Source organism: Antechinus flavipes, chromosome 2 (genome assembly GCF_016432865.1).
Source record: "Antechinus flavipes isolate AdamAnt ecotype Samford, QLD, Australia chromosome 2, AdamAnt_v2, whole genome shotgun sequence".
Classification (NCBI taxonomy): domain Eukaryota; kingdom Metazoa; phylum Chordata; class Mammalia; order Dasyuromorphia; family Dasyuridae; genus Antechinus; species Antechinus flavipes.
In genome coordinates, this window is record NC_067399.1 from 165,600,208 (window position 1) to 165,614,535 (window position 14,328).

The 14,328-nt window shown below is 31.3% G+C and overlaps 1 protein-coding gene across 1 annotated transcript in view; it reads left to right on the forward strand.

The window, feature by feature from the left end:
- TASP1 (taspase 1) overlaps window positions 1-14,328 on the forward strand; it is a 244,821-nt gene that overhangs the window by 39,536 nt on the left and 190,957 nt on the right. The window contains exons 5-6 of the mRNA XM_051975909.1: window positions 11,185-11,305; window positions 12,649-12,733. Coding sequence (XP_051831869.1) covers window positions 11,185-11,305; window positions 12,649-12,733 — 206 coding nt within the window. The remainder of the gene's footprint in view (window positions 1-11,184; window positions 11,306-12,648; window positions 12,734-14,328) is intronic.

The following is a 14,328-nucleotide window of genomic DNA, read 5'->3' on the forward strand; positions in this document are numbered from 1 at the left end:
AGCAAATAGCTGCTGGTTTCTACACTCTCATATATGAATTTATGATTATTTCTCAACATAAATTCCACTATACCACTTTGGAAACTGACTTTTCCTATATACACATTTACTGACACAACTCTTTGAAATAATATAGGTATAAACTCCCCCATAGATTTTAAGAATAAGATTTAAATAAGGCTTGCTTGGAAACCAAAGGCTAAACTTTATGAGTTGTACTAGCTTTTTTTTTTTTACTTTATGTTGAGTAATTCTACAATAAATGATAATGTTTTTACAGTTATTGTGTATTATAAGTTTCTTATGACTTGATCTTTGGCTTTTGTTTCTTGTATGTATTTTAGTGTGCATTTTAATGCATATAAATTTTTAGTCTTATTTATTTCTGTGGTATACATTTTTATTGCTTTAGTATGTCTTGTTTTTATCTTTGTCCATTTTTTCATGAAAGCCTAGTGGATAAATAGTTGGTTTTGGAGTTTAGGAAAATTAGATTTAAATAATGCCTTTGATATATATTGGCTTTTTGACATTGAATAAGGGTATAGATTGCAGAATAGTTGCTTATGTATATTGAGAGAAGGGGCTTCCTCAGTAGAATTCCTTATTCCAATTAAATCATATGTCGCATTCCATCCTTACCTTGTGAATGGCGCAGTGGTTTACACATGGTAGATAATTAATATTTGTTGAGTTGAATTATGTTAGATTGTAAACACTGAGCTGTGTAAAAATGGCAATATAGGAGATAATATGTAGACATACATAACTCCACAATACTATTTTTATTTACAATGTGATTTGAATATCTCTATTAACAGTGTCCTCAGTTATTCTATTATGGGATAGGTGTAGCACAGATCAAAAACATTTTAAAACTTAACATTATCTTTAAAAAGGGAATAGTATATATTTTTACAAAAATATTTATAGCAAATATTTTTGTGGTGACCGAGAATTGGAAATTGAGGGGATGTCTATCAGTTGGAGAATGGCTAAATAAACTGTGGTATATGATTGTGAGAGAATACTATTGTGCTAGAAAAATTGACAAGCAAGATGATTTCAAAAAAACCTGGAAGGGCTTAACATGATCTGATACAAAGTGAAATGAGCAAAACCAGAACATTGTACATAGTAACAACAGTACTATATAATGAAGAACTGTGAATGGCTTAACTATTGTCAGCAATACAGTGATTCAAGACAATTCCAATGAACTCATGATGAAACATGCTATCTTCTTCTAGAGAAAGAACTGATATTTTTTGAATACAGACTGAAATTCTCTGTTTCTTACTTTCTTCTTTTATTCTTTGTTTTTGTTTGAGTCTTCTTGTATAAAATGACTAATATAGAAATTTTCTTTATATGATAGGCACATGTATAACCTGTATCAGATTGCTTATCATCTTTGGGATAAAATAAAAGAGAGAGGAGGAGATAGAATTTAGAATTCAAAACTTAAAAAAGAATAAGCAGTGTTAAAAACTTGTTTTAACATGTAATTGGGGATGGGGGGAGAAATAAAATATAAAATATAAAAATTATACTGTCAAAAAGTCCTCAACCCTTTCCATTATGTAATATCTCCAAACTTCTACTCATTGAATATTTTACTGGAGCTGAGAAAGGACCACAAAATCGAGTGAGTTGAGTCTTTCATGGCATCCATTATTTTCTTTATAATTAGATCATTTGCTCTTCTTTTTGTTTCTTCTTTGTAGCATTTGATTGTCATTAACTCCAGAAATTTTTGTGTTTTCTTCTCTCAAGTCATGGGTTACTACTATTTGTGTCTCAAACTCTCAGTTCCTAAGAGTGTCATTTAAAAATCATTTTGGGTAAAAGAAAATTTAAAAAGCTTGCATATTAAGATGCATATATCAATGAAAGATTGGTTAAGTTGCATATGCTGAAGATGACAATCAAGATAAACATCATTAATATATTCAACTTTACCTATGCTTTTTCCCGGATACATCAGTATCCATTTTTTACTTCCTGCCAAAAAAAACCAAACCTAAAAAACAAACTGTGGTATATATTGGGAAGAAAGTATATTTGTATTTAATTTTTGAGAAACATAGTTTTACCCATTCTTCTTGATTTGATCCTCGAAGATACATTTCACTTCTTGCTGGAGGAAGTAAATTGTTAAGATATAGACGATGACTCTGAAAGTCTTATGGCATAGGCAGTGTCCACCTTTTGTATTTATAGGCATAAGAATGATCTATATGGTATTCATAATATTCAGTATGAAGAGTAATGAAAATATTTTGCTGTTGTTATTTCTGAGATTTTTGCCATATATATAAAAACTATATATATAATTTAGTTTTTTACATCTTGGGAACAAACTGAATGAAGATGCCCCTGAAAGCTATCAATATTAAATAGACTGTGATGATGCCAAATTTAGTTAAAAAAAAAAAGCCATGAAATAGAATGTATTCTTCAATTCAACATAAAATTTAAATAGTAAGACTTAAAGTGAAGGACAATAATTTTTTTTTTATTTTGTTGAATATTGCAAAGAAATGAATTGTTGGTTTAAGTAACTTTGAAGTGTAAAGATTATGTGAACAAAAATAAAGACTCCAATTAAAAGGAGCCCTGAATTAATTTTTCTAGCCCTGAACCAAGCACCAATACTTTTTTTTTTAACTGAGTCAAAAAAAAAATCATAGTTGTACAGAATTATATGAGACAATGTGATTTATGCTGGAATAATTTTAATCCTGTGAATTGTATTCTAATTGTTTTTTCCCATTTGTTCATATTTGTTTCCTCTTTATGTGGATTTTCTCAATTTATAATTGAGCTTGAAGTTCATGATAGATTGCCTTGTGATTCTTCTAGTAGCACTATTTTTGATGTTGTTCAGTTGTTTTTCAGACTCAACTCACTCGATTTTGTGGTCCTTTCTCAGCTCCAGTAAAATATCCAACTCTTTATGACCCCATTTGGGATTTCCTTGGTAAAGATACTAGAGTGGTTTGCCATTTCCTTCTCTCTCTCATTTTACAGATGAGGAAACTGAGGCAAACAGGGTGAAATGACTTGCCCAAGGTCACATGGCTACTAAATGTCTGTAGCCAGATTTTAACTCAGACTGGGTGCTGACTCCAGGCCTGGTGCTATCATAGCTGGCTTATTTTAATTTTAACTCTCTCCTACTCTTATCCATCATGAAAATGTTTGGATGTCATGTCTTAGATATAATTGTGGTTCTTGAAAATTATGTCAACATGAAAAACCTTTTTTAAAATGTGTCCAAAATAATAGGTTATGTCTGTTGTCTAGTCCAATTAATTGTCGAGTCTTGTTTTTTCTGTCTTCACATAACCTTTCCCATAATTCTCTTTCTTTTTATTCATACATCCACCATCCCAGTGTGGCCTTGCCTCATATCTGAACTATTTCATTAGCTAGTTGGTTTCATCACGTCTCCAATCCAACCTTTCTTTAGCTGCCAATGTATCTTTCAGTTCTGACCATATTACCCATCTTTTCTAATGTGCACTGACTCTAGATTACTTCCAGGATCAACTATAAAATCCCATTATTGACTATAAAATCCTTCATAACTTGGCCCCTTCCTAACTTTTCAGTCTTACATTTTACTCCTTTCATGTACTCTGTGATCCAGCTACCCTGGCTTATTTATTTTTCCTCATATACAATATTCCACCTCCTGACTCAATCTCTTTCACGGATTGTTTTCTACCCCATCCTCCCACCGCTCACGCCTTGTTACCCATGCTCATTTCCATCCCTAACTTTCCATGCCTCTTTCAAGAGTCAGCTAAAATCTTACCTTTTGCAAATGCTGTTTCTGTTCCTCTCGTCCTCCTAACTTCTAGTGCTTTAATCGCTTGCTGACTGATTGACGAAAACCAGCTTAGTGAAGTTTGGAGACTACCACCAGCTTGTCTTCAGAGTGATTAACTTTTTTGGCAACAAGAATTCTTAAAACCAGCCATCAATGAAGTTCAAGAAGGGTTGAGATCTGCTTTAGTTGGAGATATCTTCACTGAAGAAATTACAATTTCATTAAGTGAAATATTGAAGGAACTGATGTCACATTTCCTTAAAATGCCTTTAAAGAGTACAACAATGTGGTATTGATCCATTTATAGAATTTCTTTAGCAAAATCCTGAGGAGCATCTTAACACCACTTTGTAATCATAAGTCCATAGGTTTCTGTAGCGCTCTCTTGCATGTGGTCAAGACACTTTGCTTATTTCAACGCTGTGAAATAGGTTGTATGTCAATATTTAATGCTGAGAAGACTTAAGCCTGAAGGTAATAGCATTTTATGCAGGATCACAGACATATCAGTGAATGAGGTATGAAATTTGAACCTTGATTCAGTGCATCATGCTCCTTTTCTTTGCTTTGGTATTCAGAATCATCTAATTAGATTCATGTAGTTTGCTGCTCCTTATATACCTGAGCCTTTTGCCATACCTTTTGAGATGAATGTCAAATAGGAAAGGTATGATCAATACAGAGTGATTTCAATCATATCTCTATTAACCTAATTCTAAAAGATTTGGAAAACTTGCAGTTTATCATGTTATCAAGTTATCAAGGCAGCCACAGGAAGAAGGAGGGAAGATAAAGGAAGAACCTGGGAAGAAAGGCGTGCTAGCAAGTATACTGAGGGAGAGCACGATAATTTATTCTGTTGGTTGTTATTTTATAGTACCTATAATCTACTGTTCTTTATTTCCAGTAAAGACAGAATGAGACAAGTGGAATTTAACTTTTAGCATGAAAGATTTAGGTAAAAATCTTAAATGACCCACTTTTCTTAAACCTTATAATAGTGATTTAAGGAAGAATATATTTCTGGAAGCCATCAAACATAGGGTTGATTTTCAGTTGTTCAGAGTAGGTATATAAACTAAAGGCCATGATAATAGTAATTGATATTATATAGCACTTTAAAGTTTATAGAATTTTACATACTCATTGATACTTAAAACAAGCTTGTAAGCTGTATATTATAAGTATTATTATTCCCATTGTATAGATGAAGAAGCTGAGGCTCAGAGTTAAATGACTTGTTCAGAGTTATATAGGTGGGAAGCATTAGAAGTTGGATTAACTCTCAGTTCCTCCTGACTTAGCACTTAACATTCTATCCATTACTGCTTTTTAAGGCAAGAGAGTAGCCTTTTCATTCTTCTCTCATAATACCAATCTTGGAGTGTTGATCAGGATATATATATATATATATATATATATATATATATATATATATATATATATGCATATCACAGGATATGTGAGTGCTGATATCATGAAAGAACTAAATAGCTCACTAATAATCTTTGAGAACTATGATTCTGTGATTTTTTTTTTAGTTGATATGGTTTCTTTCTGCAATTGTACATTCTACCCTGACATATCCCAAACTTTTGGCATCTTGAATATTGTATTAGTAGGAGCAACATGGGTTAGACAGGGATGAAGGAAAATTAGTTCTGAACTATTTGACAGTTTGGGATATAGTGGCCCTTCAGAATTAAATTTTTACATCCTAATAGATTCCAATCATGTCTAACAATCCGCCAAAGGATTCTTGTCAAAGGAGGAGGTTGATGTCTGACCAACTAAATGACTTTTCCGGTGAGTGCTTGCTGTTGGTATTTAAATTATTAAATTGTACTGTTAGTGGTAATTGTTCAATGATGTCCTTCCTAACTTAGGTCAACAAGAAAATTTCAAATTAAAAATCCTCCAGCATTAGTTGTCTAAAAGTTTCTTTTTAAGAAATATACTGGAACATTAAAAAGTATTGGCGGGGGGGGGGGGGGGGGAGGTGCCTTTTAGGCTTGGTAGGATCTCTCTTTTGTACTAAAATTTATTCTGAAATTAAAAAAAGAAACTCAATTTTTCTTGATGTATTATAAGATCTCATCTATGATATGGAAAATGTACAGGCATTACCAAATAGTCTGGTAAAAAGGTTAATGTAGCGATTAAGAGCTGCTAATCTATTTTCATCTTTGTTTAGAAAATATTTAATGAAATAGATTTCCTAAAAAAGTTCTTTGTCTTTAATACCATTTTTACAAGAAAGTTTTTGGTAGGACTTGTTCCAAATGATTTCATTAATCATCTTAAGTGTCAGCTCATACTTTAAAGTTTTTGGTATGTTTTATGTATCTTATCTAATTTGAACCTCATGACAGCCATGTGATGTAGGTACTAGGTGTTCTTGTTATTTCCACTTTACAACTAAAAAATAACTGAAGCTTGAAGAAGTTATATAATTAGGATATGAATACACAGCTGTTAGATGTCAGCAACAGGATTTGAACATTCTTGATTCCAATCTATAATTCTACTTGCTGATCAAAATGATTGCTTCTCTTTTATTGTATTTAATTTTCAACACACACTTTTATTAAAAAAAATTTAGGTTTGGTTAATGTTTGGCAACTGTACTTGAATGACATGTTATAAATGTTAACATAATAGTTTTCTCTGAAAGTATTATTAGAAATTGAGCAAATATAAGTAATTTTGGTAAGAATAACTTTACAATTTGCCTTTCTAGTTTGTGTTCATTACTGAAAGCCAAATTGTTTACATCTGTAAGTGAAGTTAGCAGAAATTATATAATAAATCCCTAGAGACACAATAGTCTATAGATTTGAAAATAGTTGTTATTATTTTACATTCATAGCAAGGGACATTATGTAGTTTAGCAAAGGTAGTGGTTAATAGAGATAGATAGATTAGTAGAAATTTTTTTGTTTTATATTTGGAGAATGGCAGATGGCTTACCTTTTTGTCTTTGCTATCTCAGTATCTCACTTTTATGATTTGCTTCTCAAATAATCACTTGTATGGTACTTTTCTATTTTAGAACACTTTCTATACATTAATTCACTAAGTGACACTGTAAGATAAATATGCCAGGCATTATCTCTGTTTAGCAAATGAAGAAACAGCCATGGAGAGGTTAAATAACTTGCTGGTGATTGGGCAGCTAATAAGTGAAAGGTGGGCTTTGAATCTGTTTTGGGGACTGAATTTTCAAGTTCTTTGCTCTTGTCTCTAAACTATTTCTCCTGATAAGGAATATCACTTTCGAAAAGCTTATCCTCTAAAAAACTTGAATGAATTCTGTCAATTTTCATTAAGCATTGTCTTTTTATTTTTAGAAAATCATGGAGAGTGGTTACATCATGAAGAAACTAAATATTACTAAAGGAATTCTCTATTTTGCCTAGTTATGATCAGATTTTTTTTTTTTTGCATTTCCATTGAAGTAAACATTGTAAAGGTATCCCATTTGCTCTTTCTAAATCAAAATTTTAGGTTTGCTTAACATTAATTTTAATATTGAATTATTTATTGATACTTTTATTTGCCTAGATACTTAGGCTCAAAACTTAGAATTTTCTTTGATTTCCCCTTTGCTCTTTTTAAGTTCAAATATTAGGTCCCATTACACTTTTCCTTTAGAATATTTCCCCTATTTTTTTTTCAATACTTAACCTATTCCAGTTTTTTTAATTTAATTTTTTATTATTTTGAACTTATCACTAATCTCTTATTTACAGCTCATTATAAAAGTATTTATACACTTACCCTATTACTTTCAAAGCTCTTCTATTTGTTTCCTCCTGAACTTCTTTCTATTCATTAAAAAAGAACAACCCTAAAAAAAAAATGAAATATAAGGAAGGCAGCTAGGTGGTGTAGTAGATAGAGCACCATCCCTGAAGTCAGGAGGACCTGAGTTCAAATCTGGCCTCAGGCACTTAACATTTCCTAGTTGTGTAATCCTGGGCAAGTCACTTAACCCCAATTGTCTCAGCAAAAAAAAAAAAGCCGAAAAAATTAAATCCACACACTGACCATTTCTCAAAGTTTATCTCATGTTGCATCTTGATTTCAACACCTCTTAATCAGAAGTCAGGTAGACAGGTGTGTATTTCATTGGTTCTTTGGAGTCAAAGCTAGTAATATCTTTTTTTTTTTTCTTTTCTTTTTTTCCTCCCGTCCCCTCTTCTTCCCTCTCTTCCCCTATTCCCGCCTTCTCCCTCTCCCTTTTCCCTCCTTTCTTCCTCTCTCCTCTCCCCTCCTCTTTTCCTCTTTCCTCTCCCCTCCTCCTCCCCTCCTTTCCTTTCCCTTTTTCCTTTCCTTTCCTTTCCTGTTTCCTTTTCTTTCCTTGCCTTCTTCTGCATCCAGGGAGCTCGCCTGGACTTAACATTTTCCTTTGATATTTTTGGGGGTACCAACCTAGTGTATTGTAGTGGTATTGCTGGGTCAAAGATAGGTATACATGATTTGACTGCTCTTTAGGCATAGTTTTAAGTGATTGAACCAGTTCACTATTCCATGAACAATTCATTAGTATATCTATTTTCAGTTATCTCATACACCATGTCATTTCTGATAGGTATGAGTACCTCAGAGTAGTTTTAATTTGCTTTTTTCTAAACAGTAGTGATTTAGATCACTTTTTAAGATGACTATAGCTTTGATTTCTTCGGGATGCTGCTTATTTATATCCTTTGACCATTTTAAAATTAGGGTATGGCTCTTATTTTTACTTTTACTTTACTTAGTTCTATATCAGTATATATTTGAGAAATGAGACTTTTACAGAGAAATTTGCTGTAAATTTTTTTGACCTTTTAAAAATTTAGTTTTCCTGATTATTCCTTTTAATTAGATTAATTTTACTTTGGCTTTGTTTGCGATATTGATTGCTGTTCTGAGACAGGGACATTTTTATTCTTTGTCTTTGTATCCTTAGAACAGTGCTTTGTATGTAGAAGGTGTTTAATACATATTTGTTGAATAGAATTGCTGGAAAAAAAGTTGTATTGCTTAATCTCTTCCAAATAAAGTCCATAGGCCTTAATTCAGTATTAATGGTTTTACATAATCTATTCCCAGCCAATTTTTATCATCTTACTTTTTATTTCTCTTCATTCTGTATTCATTTTAGTCTGTTTTTCTCAGGAACATGCCCTATACCTTTCTAGCCATTAGTCTTTGTGTTGTTTCTTATACCTAAAATCACCTATTTTATTTTGCTTGTGGGTCTATTTTTCATGATTACTTCAAACACTAAAGCCTTTCTGTTCTGCTCTAGACTAGTGGTTTATTCTTTCTCTAAATTCCTGTATTACTATTGTCTACATTTTAATATAATGTTTCATGTGAGATGGTTACAAAACAATGATTCTAGAAACCAGGTTGTTGTTATAGTTATATTATGAAATGTTTTTATTATTATTATTTAGTTTTTCAATGTATATGTTAATATTTTAATTCCCAATTAGGTTGTCAGCATTTTTGTGGCAGGGTCAGCATTTTTTGGGCAGGGACTTGCCTTTATTTTGCCTCACAGTCATTGAATACATTTTGGGTGCTTAATAGATATTTTAGTTGAATGTTTATGATGATATGTGTTTCTTCTAAGTATATGTTGTTACTTTGGTGTGGAAATTCGAGATTTGCATTATAATATATGCAAATCTTTGATTAATATTTGTGAATGATTATTTTAAAAAATTTTGTGATATCACTTCAAATCACTGTATACAGCAATAGTTTTACAAAATACATATTGGTGGTCTTTTCCAAGAATTTTCTCTGTGAGGTTTATAAACCATCATTAATGATAGCAATGGAAAAAATGTTTTAGCAAATTATTTCCTGGAGATGAGTTTTTTTCTATCTGGTATGTGGTTCCAGTTCTGTAGTGGTCCTTGGTTCAGCTTTACTTCATTCATAGCATGGAATATGAAGAAATTCTGGGTTAGATCTGGGCACTTCAGCAGCCTACTTGGGTAGTAATGGTAGACCTGCAGTAATGGTAGAATACTCCATTTCTGTGAGATCACAAATCCCTTGAAATATTGATTATAAAAACACATTTATATTTACATCTAAAGAGTCACAGAGTATTTTCTTCTCACTTCTGTGGATAAACAGTAAAGTATTATTATTACCATTTTTACAATAAGGAAACTGCAGAGTTGTAACTTTCACAGTTAAGCTAAGGTAGGAATGGAACCCAGTTGTCATTGAGTGTTAATCTAGCACTTTCTCCCGAATTGTTAATATACTCACTCCCCCAAAGACTTTGTTTTTTCATTTTGTATATATCTTTGTTATCTCCAATTAGAATGTTAGTTTCTTATGAGCAGAGTCTGCCAAATTTTTGTATTTCTTTCCCCAGTGCTTAACACATAGCATTTATTGATGACCCATGTTGTCCTGTCTGATTTTCTTGGGGAGCAGATCCATTAACAATTGTTTATTAAGGGCCTAAAACATTCCAGTTATTGAAATGCAATACAAACATGAAAAACTTATCTTTAGGAAACTTCTATTTTACTAAATCCTGAATCTTAGAATCAACATACAAGCTTGTTTTTCCTCTAAGGTGAACCTGAGGAATTGTTTTCAGGTTCACTTTAGAGGAAAAACAAGCTTGTATGTTGATTGTATAGCAGAATAATTATATAAAAATTCCTCCAAACTGTTTTCACATCTTAGTCTCTAATATTTCTGTACTGGATCACACTTTTCAGATCTGATAAAGTACCAGATTATCATAAGAATTAACCTTGGGAATTGGCAATATCTTCCAGGGCATTATTAATTTGCCATTTACTTCATGGTAAGGATTAAAATGGTAAAATCTTTGCCTGCTTTGTCACTGGCTGGAGAGTGATTTTGTATTTAATATATTTAATCTCCACAAAACAAAGGAATGAGTAGGAATGCCTTCTCATGCTGAATTTGAATCCTCCTTTACATTACATTACATTACATTAAGATTTCTTTGGCCCTTGATCTTTTTTTTCTACAGAGTGTATTTTAGTTTGCTTTATATAATTAATTTGTTTACACTTAAATGAATTACATCATCATTAATATTACTTAGGAATTAGTGTTTTGGAACTGAAAAAAAAAACCTTAAGTATCATTTGGTCCAGTTCTACATTTTATAACCAAAGAAACTTTAACTGGAGAAATTAAGCTGCACGGTCATATAAATCAGTAGTGGAAGTAACAGAATGAGAATACAGGTCTCCTGATTCTGTCAAGTGTTGTTTCTGTTACACCATCTTGGTATGTTGTACTTTGTATTTGGTATGTGTATATACATATTTTTTTTTCTGTATTTTTAGGATTCCCCTTTTACAAATGCAGGAATGGGTTCCAATTTAAACCTTTTGGGTGAGATAGAATGTGATGCCAGCATTATGGATGGAAAATCCTTAAATTTTGGAGCAGTTGGAGCACTGAGTGGTATGTTAAACTAGTGCAAAAATGAATATTTTATCTTAAGATAATTCCGAAGTAAATGATATAATTTGCTACTTAAAAAATAACAATCCCATTTCATAAAGACATAATCCATTCTTTCCTCAGTTATTGGAGTATTTCTAAAAATAGTTTTTTGCATTATTATATTTTTAGCACCAAATATTAAGTATAGCATTTTACATGAAAGTAGTCAAACAATTTATGATTAAATTTTTGTCAATGCTTCCTACAAACTTCCAAATTACTTTTCAATAAATATTACAAAAATAAATATTATGGAGATTTGATTATGGACTATAGTGATGTAAGTATTTTGTGAATAATTATCATTAGGGTGGTTTGTTGAGAAATATTTTGGGATTTAACCGAATGCCTAATTTTGGATTGTAAATAAAGTTAAAGGGCTTATTTTGATTTTTAATACATAATGTTTCTTTGTATTATATTTTCAAGTTCTATTTAGCATTGTCCCTTACGTTATTAACCTGCCATTCTGCTATCATTTTCTCCTTAGATTATTGATTATATTTTTAAGCTATTCTCCACCTTTTTAATCTTTTGGGAACCTGAAGATTAGTATATGAGCCACAGAAGATTCCATTTTGGCGAGCACTGTTGCCTGTGATTTGAAAAGAATATTTGGAAAGAACTTACAAGTTTTCACTGCTATTTTATAGATATGATCCTTAGCCTCTTGTGATGGTGCATTCAGGCCAAACTATTTTTCTATTTAGATCTATTTTCACCTGCAATGTGCACTTAAAGTCATCAATAGTCGTGTGCATCTTCTAAGTAGATTTGTTATAAAAATTCTACTTATATGCCTGTAAGTTTTACATTTTCTCTCTCCCCACCCCCCAGAGAAATTGCCACACATCAAACTCTCTTTATTTCATTCTATCTTGGAATCATTTCATAGTAGTATTAAAGTTCTCTAACTTTTATTTTAATTTTTTTTTTTTTTGTCTCCTTGGATAATTTGAATAATGGGAGATAAAACCAGGAAAAAGTAGATAAGTAAAAAAAAAAATTGATACCATTGGTATTTTCTTAAAAATCAACAATTTTATCAACAGCAAATACAAAAACTTACTACCATATCTATTCTTTTATTGTCTGTTCTTTGCACATAGTAGGTGCTCAATATTTGTTTATTTGAATTTTACTGAAATTAAATATTATTGTAATAGTAAATTTTTTTTTAATAGGAAGAAAAACTTTTTCTTTAAGGTTTCTAAAACTCTTCCACCAAAATACCACAGAACTTAATTAGAAACCTTTAAACAATTTTTCCCATCTCCATTTTCTGCTGATTTTCTTTTCAGGAATCAAGAATCCAGTTTCAGTTGCAAATAGATTGTTGTGTGAAGGGCAGAAGGGAAAACTCTCTGCTGGCAGAATTCCTCCCTGGTAATTGCTTTGTTCTGCTTGACTTTCCTTTAGCCTTTGGTCTTTAATGCATGCAATATTTGAAGGTTATTCTTATCCAAAGAAGGCTGATGCTATTCGTTTATAAATCAGCAATAGCGTGCCTGTGAGAGGAAGACCCGCTTTGTTCTCTGATCTTGGAACATCTTGTGTACTCGATATAGCTCTGAATAGAATTGAATATTCAGGAATGAAGACAGAATTGAGATCAGTGTTAATTTTTGTCCTTGTGCTTGTTTACATAGATGTTTATGCCATTACCAGGTTCTCATTTTTGATGTTTAGGTTTGCAAGTTTAAAAGTTTCTGAAGTTTGACCCCAGAATTTAAAGTGCTTTTTTTGAGTTTGGAAAAAGGCTTACTGAGTTGTAATAACAAAAGCTGATACTCCTTGATTTCTTTTTTCATGTTGCATTGTACCATTTGGAGAAGAGCTGGATTTCCTCTTTAGTGCCTAAGCTATGACAGCAGCACTGCAGAATCACCTTTTCCTATTCTCCTTTAGGGACAATGGCCTGAATTTATAAAGAAATTGAAGTTTGTTGAATTTTGGATAATTTAAGTAAAGTCTTTGCCCAAATATACATTGGACACACACACACACACACACACACACACACACACACACACACACACACTTACACATACACACTGTATATATACATGGTGTCTGTGTGTGTGTGTATACACACATATGTATAAATATATTAATTTCATATCCTAGTGAATAGTATAATAACAGATTACTTTTAATCTATTTCTAATCTATTCTTTTCTAAAATCAAGGGTAAAACAAAAGTATGTATGATTTGTTAAAATTAGACTTTTGATTAATATTCATTAGAATGGCTTAAATGTCTGGCCCAAATAATGTTTTAATTTTGCTATTTCAATGTTAGTATAACTAACTTTCTTTTTGTACACTTAATTTTCTTTTAAATAATGTTGAATATTATTGATTTATTGTTTACATAAAGTGAATTCAACTACACTAAAATTTATTAAGCAGATATCCATATTAAATAGGTTTTCGTTAGGGCAGTAGTAAGGCACATTGCTTTTGTACTAACTTTCACTAAAGTGATTATATTTTAAGATAACTCCCATTTGCAATTATAAATAGAATATTGACTAGACATATATCTATTTGGTTTTAAGATAGAAAAGAAAAAAGATATATCTCCTTTTTAAAATGAAAAATACTTTTATTTCCTTATAGTAGTACAAGACTGCAGGAGGTTTAAAAATTTAAAGATGGTTATATGTAGTGAGTATTAGATGTTCAAACTTCACTTATTTGGACCTCAGCTATCTTATGAACCTTAATCATCTGGAACGGTCACAAATCAGTCAAGAAACTGCTAATAAAATAGTTATGATAAAAAACTTATGTACTTTACTCAGAAAAATCTCCTTAGGTACCGTTCAGAACTGTTGTGCTATTTAACATTTCTGGAATTTAAATTAAGTTGAATATCTAGTATTTTAATGTTTAAAGTTGAATTTCACATAGATCATTAATAATTTTTTTATTTGGGTTCTGAACACATACCATAGGTGAAACGTATAAATTATTAA